We start from the raw sequence: 20,712 nt of genomic DNA, 5'->3' as shown, positions 1-20,712 counted from the left end.
TGGATTCCCTTATATAGGAAGTTTTTGACCAATCTGTATAATATGATTGATTTTGACTTTGTAAGGTGCCTCGAGATGACATGTTTCATGAATTGGCGCTATATAAATAAAATTTAATTTAATTGAATTAACATTATAGAAGATCATGGGTTTCTGGATATCATTCACGTCACAACAGGTGACCCATCATACAAGTTATCTTCCCGGGTGACTATTGTCAAACAAATACATGAACTTTATGAGTTCAATAAGGCAGCTAAAGCACAGAAGCTGGTAGATGCTGCATTTATTACTCTTACTGGTGACCACTGGACTTCCGTAGATAATCTCAATTATCTTCAGGTTACCGCACACCTAATAGATGAGAAATGGCAATGCACTTTTTCACTGGTCCAGGATGTACCAACACACGGGAATTCAACTCTGTAAATGATGTGACAGATTCAGCACAAGAAAGACCCACTAAAAGCAACAGAAAAAGGGAGAGGTGTGTAAAAACAAATGAGTGAAATGATTGACAAAGAACCTGCTATTCATGCCCTCATAGAGGAAATGGAGTCGCAGCCACCAAAGAAAAACATGTATTAATCGGTACACGGTGATAAATTAAATACACGCACAGCTCAAGAGCACGTTGGTATGGTTGGTGTTCACGGTTGGGTACAGAAGGCACGGGCTATGGTTTATCCCTTTTCACACTCTCTTACTCTTTGCACTTTTTTATTTTTTTGTGTATCTCTATCTTATTTGTCTGCTTCTTTCCTGATCATCAGTCAATCACAAGCACATCATATGATGCTACCTGGGTCTATGTATGACTATTTTCTCAAGGCCATGCAACTTCTCACTCACATCTATGGCGAATGTAAAGTTTGTGACATGGAATGTGCATGGGGCTGGCACCAGAGAGAAAAAAATGAAGATCATTAACCAGCTTACTAGATTAAAGGCAGATGTTGTCTTATTGCAAGAAACCCACAAATCATCTACAAATGCAAGTGAGCTTAATTCACCTGAGTTCCCTAATGTGTTTGCGGCCTGCTATAACTCTAGACAGAGAGGCGTAGCAATCTTAATCCACAAAAACGTTAGTTTTAAAATATTAGATAAAACTATAGATCCTGAAGGTAGATACATAATAATTAAAATAGCTATCCATAACCAGAAGCTATGTATTGTCAGTATATATGGTCCAAATGTTGATGACCCCTCTTTTTTCCACCAATTCTTCCTTGCACTTTCAAAACACGGGGATTGTTCACTAATTATAGGAGGTGACTTCAACTTTGGTTTAAATAACGATATAGACAGGTTGAATAAAACAGGGACTCAGCGTAGTTGTCAGTAAGTGTAGTCAAACAATACATGAGTGATTTTGGTCTTTGCGATGCATGGCGTTATCTTCATCCTATTAGTAAAGAATACACTTTTTTCTCAAATGTTCACCATTCGTACTCTCGTCTGGACTACTTTCTAATAAGTAGCTCACTGCTGTCGGTTGTTTCAGAGACGGTAATTCATCCTATTGCTATCAGTGATCACGCTCCTGTTACTCTCACCTTAATTAATAAAAAAATAACCACACAAAACAAAAGCTGGAGATTTAATACATCACTGTTTAAAGATGAAGAATTTATAAAATTCATTAAAGAACAGTGGGCCTCATACTTAGAATACAATGATCAACCAGGTACATCGGCATCGATATTGTGGGAAGCTGGAAAAGCAGTGATGAGAGGTAAAATAATTTCTTTCTCATCTCATAAAAAGAAAAAAGAAAACAAAAAGATTCAGGAATTAGAAGAAAAACTTAAGTTACTAGAATTATCTCAAGAAGAAGGGAAGTTAGGTAAAATCCGTGAAGTAAAATTAGAACTAAACCACTATATTGAAAAGCAAAATAGATTTCTAATACAAAGACTCCGAATAGAAAATTTTGAACATGGCAATAAGTCAGGAAGCTTTCTAGCTAATCAGCTTAAAATAAATAAGGAGAAAACTACTATATTTGCAGTTACAGATTCAACTGGTAATACAGTAAGTGAACCAGAGTGTATAAATAATACCTTCCGCGATTTCTACAAATCTTTATACACACCACAGATAAATCCATCAGAGAAGGATATTAAGCAATTTCTGGATAAAATTACACTTCCTAAATTATCAGGTAACCAAAGAATGACACTGGATTCCCCGCTGACAACAGCTGAAACCCAGGAATCTCTTAAAAGCATGCCTAATAAAAAGGCTCCAGGTCCAGATGGATTCCCCACTGAGTTTTATAAAGAGTTCTGGAATATTCTAGCCCCAACGTTCCACAGAATGTTGCAGGAAATACAGGAAAAAGGTAGATTTCCAGCTAATATGAACTCTGCCACCATCAGCCTTCTGCTCAAGCCAGACAAAGATCCTGTGTTGCCCACTAGTTATTGTCCCATATCCTTAATTAATGTGGATATTAAGATAATCTGTAAAGCTTTTGCAAAAAGATTAGACAAAGTAACTCCTCTTATAATACATCCAGATCAAACTGGTTTCATCAGAGGAAGGCTTAATTTAATTGATTATTCCTACAGTAAAAACATTAAAACCAATATATTGTCTTTAGACGCAGAAAAAGCATTTGATAGAGTAAATTGGACATTTTTATTCGCTACTCTTCATAAATTCGGTTTTGGCGATTTATATAACTGGTTAAAAATTCTATACAATTCTCCAACAGCCTGTGTCAGGACAAATAATCAAATATCTTCCAGTTTTTGTCTACAGAGGGGCACCAGGCAAGGATGCCCTCTTTCTCCATCACTTTTTGCCATCTTTATAGAACCTCTAGCAGCAACAATCAGACAAACAAAAGCTGTAAAAGGTATAAAATGCATGAAAATAGAGCACAAGATTAGTCTGTACGCGGATGATGTATTACTTTATCTCCAGCATTCAAATAATTCTCTTTTACAAGTAATTAGAATACTAGAATCTTTCTCTAAAGTATCAGATTAATCGTTAAACTGGTCTAAATCTACGGTACTGTCAATTAATTGCTCTCTCGAAAACTCCCTAGATTTACAAATGCAATCAGGAAATATTAAATATTTAGGTATTACTGTGTCGAATAAATTAACAGATTTACTTAAACTTAACCATGCCCCACTTTTAAACAGGATAGAAGAGGACCTTGAAAGATGGAAATCGCTTCCAATCACACTTATGGGTAGGGTAGCTTCAATAAAAATGATGGTCCTACCTAGAATTAATTATTTATTTTCAATGGTCCCCAATAAACCATCATCTGACTGGTTTAAATCTCTAGACTCTGCCATTTCTAAATTTCTTTGGAAAGATAAACCCCCACGTATTAGCTTAAAGACAATACAGAAGACTAAAGACAGGGAAGGATTAGATCTGCCTAACTTCCATAACTATTACTTAGCAAATAGGCTACAATACATCTCTAAATGGATAAAAAGTAGTCTTTTAGATGAGCCTTGGTTAGATATAGAACAGGAAATGTGCAATAATATCATGATTTCAGATCTGCCGTTTATTAGCTCAAATATAAAACGGCATACATGCTTCAAAAATATCAACATTAGTTCTACTCTGACAGCATGGTGGGAGTTCCTCAAAATGACAAAGTCATCCCTTATCCCATGCAGTCGTACACCTATCTGGAATAACCCTGATATCCTACAAAATAATAAAATGATAAACTTTACATACTGGAAGAATAAAGGTATTAAATATCTGGAACATCTACTTGACGGAACCGAGTTCATCAATTTTGCTAAACTAAATATGCAATATGGCATTAGTAAAAATAAATTCTTGGAATATGAACAACTTAAATCTATAATTAAAAATAAATATAAGCATATTAATGGTGGTTTACAAGTCCCAACTAATATATTAGATTTCTTAGATTTAAACCCCCCCCCCCCAAACTACTGTCTAAATCATACAGGACACTGACTAAAATAGATTATTCGATATCTCTTCCTATAATGAAGTGGGAAAAGGCTTTATCAGGCACCTTTGAACAAAATTTCTGGGCTCAGACATGTCTAAGAACTTTCAAATTGACTAGAAACACCAACTTACAACTAATACAATACAAAATCCTTCACAGAGTACACTACACAGGACAAAGATTATTCAAGATGGGTCTGGCACAATCTAATATCTGCCCACACTGCATAGGCAATCATCCTGATAATTATTTTCATGCGTTATGGTTATGCACACCAGTCCAGAGGTTCTGGACACAGATATGTAAGGACCTATCAAAGTGCTTGAGCTGTAAAATTACACCTTCCCCATCAGTTTGCCTGCTCGGTAATTTTGAGGAAAGTCCTCTGAAAAAAGAAATAGTTTACATGGTTTTTACTGCTTTATGTATCGCAAAGAAAACTATCCTCATGAATTGGAAAAGTAAACAAAATCTCAGTATCAATCAGTATAGAGATCTTTTGTTGGATCATATTAATCTAGAGACAGCATCTGCTTCCACATCTGATTGGTCTTTTTGGGCTCCTCTGATCAACACCATCACTTAGTGGAATAGGGGGCGGTGGGTTGCTTCCTGCAGGGCGCAGTGGCTGGATGGAGGGGTTCCTGGGGCCCTGGGGGCACTTGGAGTAGGGCGCCTGGTGGATCCGGCTCCGGGGTCTGTTGCCCCCATCGGGGAGGAGTTTGGGTGGCCTACAGCAACCGCTTGCGGCGCTCTTTGGGAGCTGCGTGTTGACGGACGTGGGTTACTGACCTGGTAGCTGTGCTGCCGCTGGGTGGGGCCGGGGTGGGTCTCGGGGTCTGAGGTCCCTGGGGCGCGCCGCCCTCGGGCGGGCCCTGCGACCTCTCCCTGGCCCCTGGGCTACGGTGGTGCCGCTGGCGAGGCCCCCTTCTCTGGGTGGGGCTTTCGGGGAGCGGGGGTGCCTATTGGAGTCAGTAGGGGAGCTGGCTCCCTGGGTTGGCTTCCCAGTCATTTGCTCCCCATCCCCGGACTCCTCCCTCTGCCTGCTCCATCAGGCCACTTTCTGGTGACGCCCCTCTCCCCAATTTTATTATGCATCTTAGACACTTTCACTTCAAACATTATTCACATCGCACACTCATATAGGCCATGGTAGGGGGGGGTGGGGGGAAGACGTCTGGGGGGGGGGCTTATGTTGTGTGGGCCTCACCTCGGACGGCTCCCTTCACCTCCTCTCCCACTTAGATATTGAGGGTTCTGGGCAGTCGCCCGGAGGGGGTGCGCTGGCAACAGCTACCTTCCGGAAGGGGGGTGGGCTGTGCCGTGCATCCCCTTCGGCGCTCCCAGTTTTTAAACGCACTTGAGAACAACATGCAACAACACAACATTTGAGCAGGCGTAGGGAGGATCGGGGTCTTCTGCACACCCCCGTTCTCCGATGGCGGCAAGGAGTCTGGGGCCTGGAGGAGGTGGGGGGAGGGAGGTGGGTTTATTAGGTATTTAGGGGGAGGGGGGGCTCTGGCCGGGTGGCTCGTGCGGGTCGTGTTGGCCCGCCCTCTTGGGGGGGCCCGGTCCGGGGGGCGTCTGGTCTGGGGCCGGGGGTCGGGCACAAGCAGTCGTATAGTCGATTTGGGGTGACCCCCCCCCCTTTGGTCAGTGTTGGATGTGAGTGTTATGTGGGAATGTGTGTACAGCGTTTTTTTTTTTGTTTTTTTTTTTTTTTGTTTTTTTTTCTCTGTGTGTGGTGAGTGGGGCACAAGGGAGGGATGGTGTGAATGAGTTTTCCATTTTTTTTTTCTCTGTGTGTGGTGAGTGGGGCACAAGGGAGGGATGGTGTGAATGAGTTTTCCTTCCCCCCCCCCCCAGGTATGGTGTGGTCCGCTCCCTCTCCCAAGAACATCTCAAGTCTCCGCTAGGTGCGGAGCCCATCCCCCCACGTCCTGCCCTCCTCCACTTCGTTGGCGGGCGCCTTGGCCCTCTGGCGCATTGGTTGGCTTCGGGTTTGGGGCGGGTTCCCGGGCGTGCGCCGGCCCACTCCCGGCGGCCTCTTCGCGGGGCCTGGCCCCCCGGGGGGCGGCCCGGGACCCCCGTCGCGGGGGCGGGCGCCCCTGGGGCCTCTGGCCCTCAGGGCCCATGGCCAGGAACACTTCAACGGGGCTAGCTGCCGGCGGAGCCCACGGGCTCGTCCCCGCGGCTCTTGAGGGCGTCGGCATTGCGGTGGCTGGGGGATTTCCTCGGGGTCGTCTCTGCTCCTTCCTTGGGGGGGGGGGGGGGGGGTGGTTGCAGATATCCTGTGTCGGCCCCTCCTGGGCGACCTGCTTTAGGGACCCCTTTGGGAGTCCGGGGTTACGGGTCCCCTGACGCCTGCCTCTGTGCTCGGGGAAGGTAGGTCTTCGGTTCTCCACAATCACTATCAAGCTATTTCTGGATAATCTTCACCTAAACTAGTGCACTTTCACATCTCCCACAGGTGCTTGGTCCCAGGTATTAAGTGTTCACTTATATACAGTAATCTTATAATTTATTTATTTATTTATGTTCTTTCACTTTCTTTTTTCAAATATCACATTACACATGTCAGCTTACATAATAATATATATGATTTAGCAATGGCATCTAGGTGTTATTCGAGTGTATCTGTTGCTTTATGTCTGTTGGTTGTGCTGTTCTTTTTGTGTCTCTTTCCAGGTGATGGAGCAGACAAAGAAGGTTTTATCATTCTCTCCCTTTTATCTCCTCTTTGTTTCACCTCTACTCTTTTTTTTCTTTTCTTTCACTTTTTGTTCTTCCTTTACTCTCCCATTGTCATGTCCATATAATTTGAAATTCTCCTTGCAGGAATCATAATAAAGCTATTTACAAGCATAAATCAAGTGGAGCACTATGGCGAAAGCTGTTCGCTCCACTTGTAAAAGCAAAATCTGTCGAGCTCTATCTGGCATTGAGACATCAATTCCTATTGCCATATTGCTAGACAGGACACTGGGAAAAAAAAAAAGAAAAAAGAGAAAAAGAAAAAAAGAAAAACATGACCCTTCTGCTCGTGGGGTCGGTGCCAGTGTCTGATGATGAAGGATTATCCACAGACAATACTCGAGAGTGATACAAGGCAGAGCCCTGTGTGAACACTGACACCTTACCTCTACAGTGGTAATTGGCACATTCAGGGGCCTATCGTAAACTGGCTCATTTTGCACAAAAGTACTTAGCTACACCTGTTTCAACACTGTCCTGTGAAAGACTTTTTTCTCTTGCAGGACACATTGTACCAAAAATATAACAGTACTGTCATCTGAAAATGTCAACAAGCTAGTCTGCCTAAGTGACTGGTTGAAGGTTGTAGGTTAGGTGTGGCTAGATTGCACATGCTCACTTTTTTTGTTTGCCATGAATGTCTTTTAATACTTTGGTTTTCTTGAATACTGACAGAGATAAGAGTTACTAATAGGGCCTGTTTACAATACTGTTTACGATACTGTTTACATGTTGATCACATAAATCAGTGGTTCCCAACCCTGCTCCTCAAGCCCTCCCCTGTCCGTTATTTGCAGGACACGGGGGCCTAAGGACCATATTTAGGAACCTCAGCCATAGGACACTTAATGAGGGATTTGAGTTGACATTTACAAATATTAATGTTTGAAACACAATGATTTATTTCAAACATTTCTGAATATAAAAGCCTGGAAAACTGAGAATATTCAGACATGTTTGATTTGAAACAATAAAACGTGTTCTTCAACCTTTTGATGCTTTTGTCAGCATTTTTCTGACAACATGCAAGCTTACGTTTCAGGCTTACAAAGTTTAATATAGTAATTAATCATTACTAATCTTAGTCCTAGGAAGTGATTAATCTAATTAAAAATGTTAATTGATTAACATCACCAATATATATATATATATATATATATATATATATATATATATATATATATATATGTCACGATTCGGTTCTGGTAGATGTTGTTATTTTGGTTATGTTGGCTTTCCTGCCTTAGGGTTTATTTCTGTTTCTTGTTTTGTATTGTGTTGGATTCATGTTTAGCCTGTTTACTGTTTTAGTTATCTGGTTTCCTTTATTAGTTTTTATTATAGCTTGTGTTCTGTTCAGTCTTAGCTTTGTTTTCTATCTTGGGTTTGGTCTTTATGGTTATTTTGGCTCTGTAGTTGTCCATCTTAGTTTCTGGCCCTTCAGCCTCTCAGTCACTACTCTTCCCCTGATTAGCTCCACCCATTCCAGTAATTAGTTTCACTCCATTCACCTGATCACTCCCTTACTTATACCTGCCTCTGCCCCCTGCAATCTGCCACATCATTGTTTGTTTCTGCCATGTCCATGGGTGAGTTTTGCCAGCATTCCCTGTACTATGTTTTTCCACCCTTATCTGATTGTCTGCTTTTTTGCCTTGGACTGTTTTTTACCACAAGCTTTGTTTTTGTCCTGCCCTTCATTTTTGCATGCCTGTTTTTCTTGGTTCCTGCTCACACCTGTGTTTGGAAATAAACCTTCTTTAAAACGTACCTCTTGTTTGGTTGAATACTGGGTCCATCTGTCTCTGGTTCCTGATATATATATATATATATATATATATATATATATATATATATATATATATATATATATATATATATATAGTTGTCACTAGTCAAAGTCACTTTGCATGGCCGTTCCGTTTATCATCCTGCTGGTCTTACAAGTAACTTTTCTCTATAAATAAAATGTTGTTTTTTGTCTGCCTCTACATTCCTGACAAATGTCACAATACTTTTATTTGTTGCTGTTTCTGTTATATTTTTGATTGTATTTTTTTTTTGGATTTGTAATGCACTTTATATTTATACAAATTCCAAAATGCTACATAATAAAACAGATAAGTGCTAAATGAAAACACATGGAGGGCATGAAAAAAGATAGAATAAACAAAGACAGTAAGTAAAAGGGAAAGAGTTCAATAAAAGCTCTCCTAAAAAGGTGTGATTTAAGGCCACTTTTAAAAGCCTCCACAGTCTGTGGGGTCCTCATGTGGTCCGGGAGACCATTCCACTGCCTGGGAGCAGCTGAGCAGAAAGCCCGATCTCCCATCGTACGGAGTTTCGTCCTTGGTGGTTTCAGCAGATATGTTGAGGTAGATCGGAGGGTGCATGTTGAGGTCTGTGGGGTGAGAAGTTCCTTGAGGTATGGTGGGGCATCACCATGGATTCACTGGTGGGTAAGGAGGGAGACTTGCACTCAATTCTGAGTGGGACAGGAAGCTAGTTAAGTGATTTAAGTATGGGAGTGATGTGGTCATGTTTGCGCACCCTCATCAGGATCCGAGCAGCGCTGTTTTGTATGGACTGCAGCTTCTGAAGGAGTTTCTCAGGGATCCCGATGAGGAGCGCATTGCAGTAGTCCAGCCTGGAAGAGACAAAAGCGTGGAAAAAATCTTCCGCATCTGCAGGAGTGAGTGTGGGACGAAGTTTGCCTATGTTTCTGAGTTGGAAGAAGGAGGTCTTGCAGAGGTGTTTGATGTGAGCCTCAAAGGTCAGATGAGAGTCCATTTTAACACCCAGGTTAGTGGCAGGGCAGCAGAGGGAGTTGAGTTTGTCCTGAGGTAGAGCTGAGTGTCATCAGCATAGCGATGGAATGAAATCCTATGCTGGCTGATTCAATGGCCAAAGGGGAGCATGTACAGAACTAGAAAATTTCTGAAGAAATTTAGCAAGGCGCCTGCCACTTGGTGCGTACCGTACCGTCAGAAATAGCAAGAGGCAGCAACACTGCGAATTTCAGCTGCCTATGGCCTTCACAGCCCTCGCAGCGGCCGTTGAAAGATGCCATGTTAAGTCAATGGACCTCCTAGGAGCCTCTTGCTAGCAGCGTTGTCATGGAGACTCACTGACAGCTGCAGCCCTCTCTCTGTCTGTAAAGGCAGAAGAACCCTGGCTAAGAAGCAGTTGGTAGGACCTTCCTAAAGCTATTTCCAGTTAGCAACATGCTAACGGTTAGCCGCTAGCATGGCTGTGTTCAGTATCACCGGGTGATGTTACTCTGTTAGTTTGGTTGAAATCCTGTACTGAGAAGTGCCTAAAATGGGAGAAAATCCTAAAATTCACCAAATCTGTCAAGCAGAAGTTTGTACAGGCTTCCTAGAGCTACTTCCGGTTAGCAACATGCTAACCGTTAGCCGCTAACATGGTTGTGTTTGGTATCACTGGGTGAGTGTACTCTGTTAGTTTGGTCCAAATCCTGTACTGGGATGAGCCTCAAATAGGGAGAAAAAACGTTGTTTGTAACGTTGCCATGGTAACACGAAATGGCGGGTGGTACAAAAAAATACTTCATGGGATCAGCACACATGTTTTAATATACACACTGTGGGGATTGTAATACAAAACTCTTAGTCTCCCATGCCAGGAATCGATCCCACGACCTCTTGCATGCAAAGCCTGCACTTTCCATCTGAGCTATACTGGAGCGCCATATATGGGTATGCATTATTGGGACCATAAGGGGTTTGGTCCCCCATTGAAAAGCATTGGATGTTTGACACCTCATAGCTTGGAGATGCTTTATGCGACGTAGCCCAAATTTCTTGTGGAGCTTTCTCTCTAAAGTAAGAACAGACTCTGTGAAGCAGAAGTTGGTGAGACCTTCCTAGAGCTACTTCCAGTTAGCAACATGCTAACCGTTAGCCGCTAACATGGTTGTGTTTGGCATCACTGGGTGAGTGTACTCTGTTTGTTTGGTCCAAATCCTGTACTGGGAAGTGCCTCAAATAGGGGTGCCAATACTTAATGTCACCAAACGTGACCAAAGTTTGGTGACATTAAGTTCATGGGTCAGATTGGCCTCCTTTAGCAACTTAGCCTCACCACATCTGGGCCCAGAACTCAACATTTGACCAAAATTGTCAGTAGCGCCATTTCCCACAGGTGGGTGGTGCTGTATTGGCCAATTGGGTCGTGTCTGGTTATCATGCCAGGTCCTGTTGGAAGCAAAGGCCCAATAGGAAAGCATGTGAAATCTAAAATGGGACAGAAAATTGACACATGGCTGAAAGTCACATGAAAATTTTAAAATGTCAAGAGGAAGTGACTGTGCAAATTTCAGATTCCTACATTAATCACAGCCGCTGCAGCGGGCGTCGAAAGTTGCCATTGTATCTCAATGGAGCTTCTCCCTCTGGCTCCCAGAGTTCCGTCGTCATGGAAACTCACTGACACACCTGCAAGCGGCCCGTCTACAGAAGTGCAGACACTTTGCTCACAGTAAGTCCCATTGGATTATAATTGAGAACTTTGCCTCGAACAACGCTTCATATCTCCTGATCCATAAATGGTAGAGACGTAATTTTATCTGCGTTTAGTTCGTAACGGATAGGGGAAGAAGATAAGCTATCGTTTTTTGCTGGAAAAAGTTTAATAAAGGCATAAAAAATTATGATCTAAAGGAGATTTTTATGGATTTTCAGAAATCCTCTAAAAAGGGTCCCGAACAAATCGCTGTAACTCAAAAAGTATAAGAGATATCAAAATAATTCTTTCACCATGAGTATCAGCAGGCTTTTGAGGACCAGGAAGCCCATTTTTATGTTTGTACAAAAATCGGTGTAGACACAGCGACGATGTAAAAAAGTGGTTGATGTGGGAAAATGCAGCTCCAAAGCGTTTTTAGGATTTTGCACATTCGCTACTCCCGAAAAATTGTTCCTGCGGCAAAACCGTAACAGTTATCCAAACAATTTCTTTTTTGTGAGTGCCAGAAGGGTTGGGACATTCATGTGTCAAAGTCTCATGTCTGTACATAAAACGGTTTAGGAGTAGCGACAATGCGAAAACAAGTGATGTTTTGGATTTTTAGACGTCATTTTTCAAAACCGCTCCATAGGAAATGAATGGGGGAGGTTTTGGGTTTGTGTCGGTCTGAGGTGATTTGCGAAAAATCTATACATGCCACACCAATGAGGGTTACATTTCCCGAATCCTGACAAAAATACCTACGTTTTGATGTATAATTTGTCTACGTGGAGGGAAAATTGAGCGAGTAAGGTAAAGTTGTTCGGAGTTTCGAAATCTTTTAAAAAGCTAGAGTGGGCCACTCTAGCGGTTGGAGAATTCCGTCATTGACTTTCATTGTAAACGATGATTTCGCTGATTTTTGGACATGAACTTTGAGGAGTAACTGTGAGGAGATGATAAAAGATATCCGCATCCCATTTTCACTTCTGAGTGGGTCACAGATATATCTACAAACTGGAAGTTAAACGGTGTTCATAGGTGAAAGCATGGCGACACAGTACAGCTATGAAAATGGTCATTTGGAGGCTTTTTTGAGGCTTTCTGTCTACCCGACTCCATTGATTATTATGGGTTTTTTGGGGATGGTTTTTCGCTAATTTTGTTGCCATGGTAACTCGAAATCCCAATAAAAGTAGTAGCACACTATTCCCGACCGAGCCGGACGTTTTGCTACCTATGTTGTAGGGGTGCATGCTACGGTTCGGGCCGCATTAGGCGTCAAACAATTAAGAATATTAATAAGATAGAGACGCGTTTAGAGGTGCATAGTAATAGGTGCCTCCATGCATTTTCCCGACTCTTTCAGGTCATTTGTGACCTGTTGATGACCAAAGCTGTTTCTGTGCTGTGGCCCGTGCAGAAACCAGACTGAAAATTTTCAAACAGGTCGTGTTGTTTTAGATGGTCCTGAAGCTTAGCGGCAACTTATTTTTCCAGCACCTTTGAAAGGAACGGAAGGTTGGAGATAGGCCTGTAATTGGCAAAGACTTCTGGGTCTGGGGTGGGTTTTTTGAGAAATGGCCTGATGACAGCAGTTTTCAATGTAAATGGAACCTGACCAGACTGGAGGGAGTGGTAATTGACCTTTGTGATAAGGGGACTTATGGTAAGGAGATTGGATTTTACCAGGACTGTGGGGAAAGGGTCCAGGGCGCAGGTGGATGGTTTCATCTTTTTGATGATGTCCTCAATCTCTCACTGTGAGATGACCAAGAAAGACCAGAGAGATTGGGAAATCCCAGGTGGTGGGTGGGCAGTCAGGACAGGCAGTGTGGAGAAACTAAGTTGCAGGGAGCGGATGGTATCTACTTTTTTGCTGAAAAAAGTGCTAAAAATGTTGTATACGTTTAATTATTTTATATTGCACATACTTATATTTATAATGCTTTTCTTTTGTCTTCTATTTTTACTCAGAGCCTTGCAACGAAATTACAGTCAAATGTGCATCATGAATATGCTGCTAAATGATAAAGTAATACATTTATAAAATAAATAAAGTCTGTCTAAATCTAAGTCTAAAGTCATGATTCTGTAATTTTTCAATTTTCACTTGCCTTACAGGGCTTTCTTAGTAAAGAGATAGAGCAGATATCAAGTCCAAAATATTTAGTTAAGGAAGAAAGTTTACAAAAAGACAACTTTGTGAACTCAATCATCTGTTCAAATTGTGTCAGTCTACATTTGGTAGACAGACACTTAGATGCACACAAATTTAGTATTTGCCTTTTCTGTTCATTAAAATGCATGTGCTTCTTCAAAGCACTGAGAACAATGATGCCATCTGGTACTAGAGAACAAGTGTGTGTGTGTGTGTGTGTGTGTGTGTGTGTGTGTGTTTGTACATCCATAAGAAAAACGTGTGGAAATACCTCAACGTTAATGTATTATACACATCATTCCAGCTTTAATACAATATTCGTATTACCCATGGACTCAAATTTTGTTCTAATACATATTTCAACTTTAAATTCACACACACTGCACCAGAAACTTCAGCTGATTTGCTTTCATTTATGGGTCATCCCTAAAAACCAAAAGCCCATTTTAAAGCAAATACTACTCTTTTAGTGTATTGCTCAAAGGGCCAACTTCAAAGGCAAATTTCACTTAGATTCACAAGGGCTGTGTATATTCTGGTACTCCAAGCAGAAATCCATCAATGCTTAATTTTCTCTTCACAGAAAATCACTTAGTGCAAAGGCTCACTTGTGTGTGTTTATGCAACATTACAGTGTTCGATAGCTGTTTTAAGTGCCAGGCAGTCACTGCAGTGCCACATACAGTAAATCTTTTTTGTCTGTTTTATTTAAAAGACAAATAAATTATCCTCTTGGGCAATCTGGAACACAAATGATCAGAGACCGAGAATTTTTTTTAAATGTGAACTATAACTATAATATAGAAATTATTTAGGTTTTTCCAAAAAGTATATGCTTTGTGAAGACATTGTAGATGTGAATCTTGTCAGATTGCCTCACGCTTTCCCTTTTGGAAAGGCAGACATGCATGTGTCTTGAAAAGCAAACCTTGATATTTTAATGGAAGAAACAGTTTCAGTCAGGCTTCAGAGCTCATCATAGCACTGAAACAGTTCTGGTGAAGGTCACTAATGATATTCTCATGGCCTCAGATAATGGACTTGTTTCTATACTTGTCCTGTTAGATCTCAGTGCTAGTACATGGATCAACACATGACAGAGGCCAAGAAACACATAGGTAAAAACTCCAGAGGAGCCAAACACCAGCTGTTGGTTGACAGAACAGTCACCCTAGACTGCAAAAGCAGACAAACAAACCTGTGCACTGCATGGAGTGATTACAGGAAAGCCTATGAATTAATGCCACACACATAGATCCTGGAATGCCTGAAGCTGTACAAGGTCAACAGCACTCTGTGAGCCTTCTTTGTCAACTCCATGAGGGTGTGGAAAACCTCCCTTGAGTCCAACTTCAAACCAACTGCACAAATCTCCATCAAATGTGGAATTTACCAAGGAGATGCTCTTTCCCGTCTGCTGTTCTGCATAAGCCTGAACCCCCTCGGCCAAATAATCTGGCTATGGATATCGACTCAGAAATAAGGCCACTATCAGCCACCTCTTGTATATGGATGGCATTAAGCTGTACACTAAGAGTGAGCGAGACATTGACTCACTGATCCACACCACCAAGATCTACAGCAGGGAAATCCAGTCAAGTTAAGACACGAAAGCTACTCACTATGCATGGTGGATTCCACCCCAAATCCAGTATCTACAGGCTATACACAAAGCGCAAAGAAGGAGGCAAAGGCAAAGTGAGCATCAGATGCACCATTGAAGATGAAATATCCAAGCCCCAAGAATATATCAGGAAGATGGCCCCAAGGGATGACGTGCTGAGTAAATGTCTCAGACAATGGGAACTAGAAAAGAAGGAACCATTGAGTGTGGAAAAACCCCTGCATGGGATATACCACCGATAGATAGTTGAAGTAGCTGATATAACCAAATCCTACCAATGGCTAGAGAGGGCTGGACTGAAGGACAGCACTGATGCACTGATCCGGGCTATGAAGAGTACAGGGTGCCAGTGGTGAATTTGCCAATCTTGGTGTACTCTGGCAAATGCCAAACATCCTGCACGGTGTTGGGCTGTAAGCATAACCCCCACCTGTGGACGTCGGGCCCTCGTACCACCCTCATGGAGTCTGTCTCTGATCGTTTGAGCAGATACATGCACTTTCCAAAAAAGTTAAAAAAACAAAACAACTGGACTTTTTTAAATTCAAACTTCGGAAAAAAAGTCCAGTTGTTTTGTTTTTTAACTTTTTTGGAATGACCATGACCTGGATGACTGAGAATCTTCACCAGCAAATACATGCACATTTGTGGCTTGCCAGAGGTCATTTTGCAGGGTTCTTGCGGTGCTCCTCCTGTTCCTCCTTGCACAAAGGGGGAAATGGTGCCTCCATGGTCTGGACACTACGCTGACAGACACGGCACCTTCTTGCCACAACTCGCATTGATGTGTTATCCAAGATGAGCTGCAATACCTGAGCCACTTGTGAGCTTTGTAGACTGTTTCATGCTACCACTAGAGTGAATGCACCACCAGCATTCGAAAGAGACCAAAACAGCAGCCAGAAAGCATAGGAGCTGAGACGTGGTCTGTGGTCACCACCTGCAGAACCACTCCTTTATTGGGGGTGTCTTGCTAATTGCCTGTAGTTTCCACTTGTTCTCTATTCCATTTGCACAACAGCAGGTGAAATTGATTGTCAATCAGTGTTGCTTCTTAAGTGGACAGTTTGATTTCACAGTGTGATTGACTTGGAGTTACATTATATTAATTGTTGTATACACTTAATATCTTAATATCATCTTGACTGTGTAGTGGTTTCAGACAGATTTGTGACTAAAGGTCAATCCAAAAGAAACAAAAATTCATTATTTTTCATTCTTCGAGGAACTTTCCCACAATGTGACTCATGGACTTGGGCTAGAGTTCTTTTTTGAGTTATGTTTATTTAACCAGTTAATGTTAGGCTAGAATGATGTTTGAATTCTAAACAGAAAAAAAATAACAACCAGATTTTACTCTCAATTCCATGTAGGTTACTGAAATTTGAATGATAAATTTTGCTGGCAAATGAAAACATCTAACATGAGTAAGAATGATATAAAATACCACAGATAACCCTAAAAAAACACTATATTTTGTATATTTTTAAAAAAGCTTATTAATATTTGTTAAACGTTTTTCTGTGTGACTAACTGTTCTCAGTAAAATCTATATAGTCCTTTTTCCATTACAGGAACTTTCAGGTATTACACGGGATTTTGAACACGCTCCTTGCGTTTTGACATAATTTTACCAGAGTAAATTTTATTTCCTAAGTCCAGACATTCCCAAATAAAAGGTCTTGGTCTGGTGGTAGGACTTTCAGATTAATCCAGAATCGTTGAGGGGTGGAGTTATGTGCTAAGCAGTGATGTTGGATGGACCCATTCTTGCAGTGTTCTGACTTCAACTCACCCTACATATTTAAGACCCGTGTGTTGTTTTTTCTACTTTAAATGAGATCTCCATTTAAGCGTATTTTTTTCTAATTGTGAATGGATCAAAGGAAGAGAACACAAGCCAGTTGTACAAATGGTACAATATGGGCTTATTGTTTAAGATTTGCTTGTTTGACGTTTGATTTCTTATTACTCCCATGCGTTGGACTTGAAATATAGTGCAGGCTTCTTCCCAATTTCCCCATTCATCATTAAGCTGAGCTAAATATATTTTCCATGGCCTTTCAGACCAGTAGAAACAGATAGGACAAATATTACTCGGGATTATTTTTCCTTTTCCCTGTAAAAAAAACAACAATCATGTATTTAAATCCTGGGACTTATAGTGAAAATGAGCTAATGAAATAGTTGTTCCAAGTCAAAACCAAAAACAGATACCCTCGAGAAACCTCCAGTTCTACTTCCAGTTAGCAGTCTTGTTTGGGTTTTCACATATCGTATTTTATTTTTATTGAAAGTACAAGAATTCATATAAATCTTTTAAAAGAAAGAGATTAACTGCCATTAATTGTTGTTTGAACCCTACCTTTCACTGAGGTGTTCGGTGGGGGTCCCTCAATTCGAAGGTTCCATGGTGGGTCCCCCTGGTTGGCAAAGTCCCTCATCTTCAGGTAACTGATTGTAAGCCGGATGATTGAGGCCTTGTCCAGTTGGCTGGTGATGGCACCAGGTAGCGGCAGCATCTTGGCTAATTCATAGAATTCAAAGTTCTCTTTCCCCCGCCGTGACCGTGCAGCATCCCTTGACTTCTCTTTCCGTAGAGCCTGCAGCCTGGACACAGCAACATAAAAGAAATGCAGCTAATCAAATTATAAAGATGACATGCCACATCTAGTTTAATAGAGACGCCTGCAACTCAGGAAAAAAGTATCACAGACTTTATTACATTAAGTTCTTTATCAAATAATAAGTATTTGATGTAATTTGAATGTAGAGTTTAGTCATCCTGCAGCATTTGGTTGAACAACTGAAAAAAACAAACCCTAAAACGCTAAATTTAACTCCTTCAGACAATTTTTGGTTATTATAACAGAACCACACCTTAAAGTAAATGGCACTGAATTGGTTTTAACATCTGATTTCATGAGGAAAGTAGTGCTGCTGGAGTTTAAAGTCCCTTGGGAAGAGTGGATGGAAGAGGCCCACGAATGTAAGAAGACCAATTATCTATGGTTGGTAAAGGCCTGCAAGGAGAGCGACTTGCGGGCTGTGGGTCAATTGAGGTTGGCTCAAGGGGTTTTTAAGGGCAATCTGTGCACCATGAATTTAAGCTTTTTTGCATCAGAGGGTTGCTAAAAAAAGCCACTAGAAACAGTGAGGCAGGTAAAAAAGCCTCAAGCTGGCTGTCGATCAAGAGGGGAGTTTTATAAATATAATATAATTAGTGCTGTCAGTTAAACGCGTTATTAACGGCGTTAATGTAAACCCATTTTAACGCAGACAATTTTTTTGTCGCCGTTAATCGCGCGTCAAAACACAAAGTTTCTTTTACCCTCGGACACATGCGACTTTGGGCTTTTTTCTAAAAGTGCTTCTAAATTTCATGAGTCACGGGTTGCGTTTTTTTTGGGCACGTTTCTGAAAGTGAAATCGCTTATTTGGGCTCTAAAATAGGTGACGAAATAGGGGTTATGGACCTGCCTGCACTACATTTGAGTGTATCCAGCTGAAATCTCCCTCCGCCATAGGAGCCGACGGTAGTAAAGGCACACAGAGCAACTCTGCTCGTATTTTCTGCAGTTTACGGTGCAATAACCGGTGATAACTGCTGAAAGTAGATTACATGGTGCAGAATACCATGTCTATCTTTGTTTAGGAGGCAAAAAATATATATCGGCATGAAAACAGGATTTATTTACACATTTGTTTTCACACTGTGTAAACATCAGGGCGTCATGATTAGTCATATAGCCATTATAGTCCAGAGTTTAACATTTGGCACTAGGATGTTTTCATTCCAATTCTGAAAAGTGCTTGAAAAATAACAAAATAAAAATATTTTTTGTACAAGCATGTATTTTATTAGTGTCATTTATTGCAAAATTGCATATTAAAATGCCCAACCAGGCTATTACACTTTCAGAAATAAAAGGATAAAATATGTGATTAATTTGCGATTAATCTCGAGTTAACTATCGACATTATGCGATTAATTGCGATTAAAATTTTTAATCGTTTGACAGCACTAAATATAATATAATATAATATATGGAGTAATGCACTAAGCAAATGTGGACTGATCACCCTCATTTGGGTCACCCAGGTGAGTGTGTCTGATGATTAAAGACAAGACAAACAAACAAACAATGACCCTAGGTTCATCACTGATGATGTGTAAAGCCGCATCGTTAAGGTTTTTCAAGAAACTAACTAAATGGCTTTCAGACTCCCCTTTATAATTTTACTAAATTTCTTATAGATAAAAATTTTATTAATAACTCTTTATATCAAAGAGTAACTCTATTTACTTTTTCTCTCACCCTTGAACAACAACAATGACAAACAATTTTTCCTCCGGTCACTCATCATCATTGGACGCTGTTATGAATTAACCTTGCAATAAATCAGCTGCTAAAAATCTCTTTGGGTTTCCTTTTGGCAACACACACACACAGGAAGACAGGTGATTCATTTTTGCTGGAGAAAGAAAACAGGCGGATGGAAAGGGGTTAAGGTGGAAATATAGCACAAACACATGTTGGAGGACTTGTTTAGGGTTAGAGATGAAAAATTGCTGTCATCTGGCTAAGAATATCATCTTCATATTGTTTCTCATTCATTTGTATCAGAGAGCACAAACACTAAATGGAGAGGAGGAAAATGTGCCAAGATATACTTACATACTTTTTATTAAGCATACTTTCTGTATTAAAAAAATAGTTCCGTTGGTCTTTTATATTCTAACCTTCTAAGAAAATAAATACATTTTTTTCATCATCATACCTAACAGAAATACGCTCTTGTCTAGGAGTGGCACCAACATCTACAGCAGGGACATCAGAATGCCATTCAGGCTTGAGAAATGTGGCTGGATGGTGACAAAGAGAGGGAAGGTAATCCACACAGGGTGGGCTGCACTCCCAGAAGGGAGAATAGTAAATGTTGAAGAGAGCTATAAATATCTTGGAATACCACAAGCAAATGGCAATAACGAAGAGGCTACAAGCAAAGTAGCAACAGCCAAATACTTGCCCATGAGTAAGGCAAGTTCTGAAAAATCATCTTAAGGGTAAGAACAAGGTCTGGGCTATCAACAGCTGAGCCTTGCCAGTAATCTGCTTGGGTAATAAATTGGCCGAAGGAGGAAATCCAGACCACTGATGTTAAGACACAAATGCATGGTGGATTTCATCCCAAATCCAGTATACACTAAGTGCAAAGAAGGAGACAAAGGCCTACTGATCAATTTTAAAGATTCCTCCAACGCTGCCTCTCTCACTGAGGATGAGGTAATCAGGTTTATTTTTAATAGAATCCATTTTATTTATGAAGAATCCCATCAAGTCATTACTGCTGAGAGCTGAGGGAATGAATGGATCAACAGAGCTATGACTCTTGGTAAGTTTAGCAACTGTAAAAGAAAAACCTAGGATTACTTTAATTATCTTCTAATAATAATGGAAAATATGCTACTCCAACTCTGCATAGGGTATTTTTACACAACAGTAGATTGTTTTTCCAGATTAGGTTGGATTTCTCTAGATGTGTAGAACAGGATTCTCTCTCCAATTTCCTAATGTTGTGCTTAATAGCAGAGCTCTAAATTAAACCGGGCAGCCAGCTTCCTGTGAATAATTAATCTATTTTTCAATGGGGCTATGTTGGGGCTATGTTGTCTAATGGAAAACACAATGAGGAACTGACCATCAACAAAAGCGTCAATTTGTGAATGGAAGAGAC

General features: G+C 41.0%; 1 protein-coding gene across 6 annotated transcripts in view; it reads right to left on the bottom strand.

Moving 5' to 3' along the window:
• LOC105919040 (neuronal PAS domain-containing protein 3) overlaps positions 1-20,712 on the bottom strand; it is a 1,017,839-nt gene that overhangs the window by 617,904 nt on the left and 379,223 nt on the right. For all 6 annotated transcript variants that reach the window (XM_036134634.1, XM_036134641.1, XM_036134635.1 and 3 more), the window contains one exon: positions 17,339-17,583. In XM_036134634.1, the coding sequence (XP_035990527.1) occupies positions 17,339-17,583 (245 nt within the window). The remainder of the gene's footprint in view (positions 1-17,338; positions 17,584-20,712) is intronic.

This window comes from Fundulus heteroclitus, unplaced genomic scaffold, assembly GCF_011125445.2.
Source record: "Fundulus heteroclitus isolate FHET01 unplaced genomic scaffold, MU-UCD_Fhet_4.1 scaffold_87, whole genome shotgun sequence".
In the NCBI taxonomy this organism is placed as follows: domain Eukaryota; kingdom Metazoa; phylum Chordata; class Actinopteri; order Cyprinodontiformes; family Fundulidae; genus Fundulus; species Fundulus heteroclitus.
This window is presented reverse-complemented; position numbering and strand designations above follow the sequence as displayed.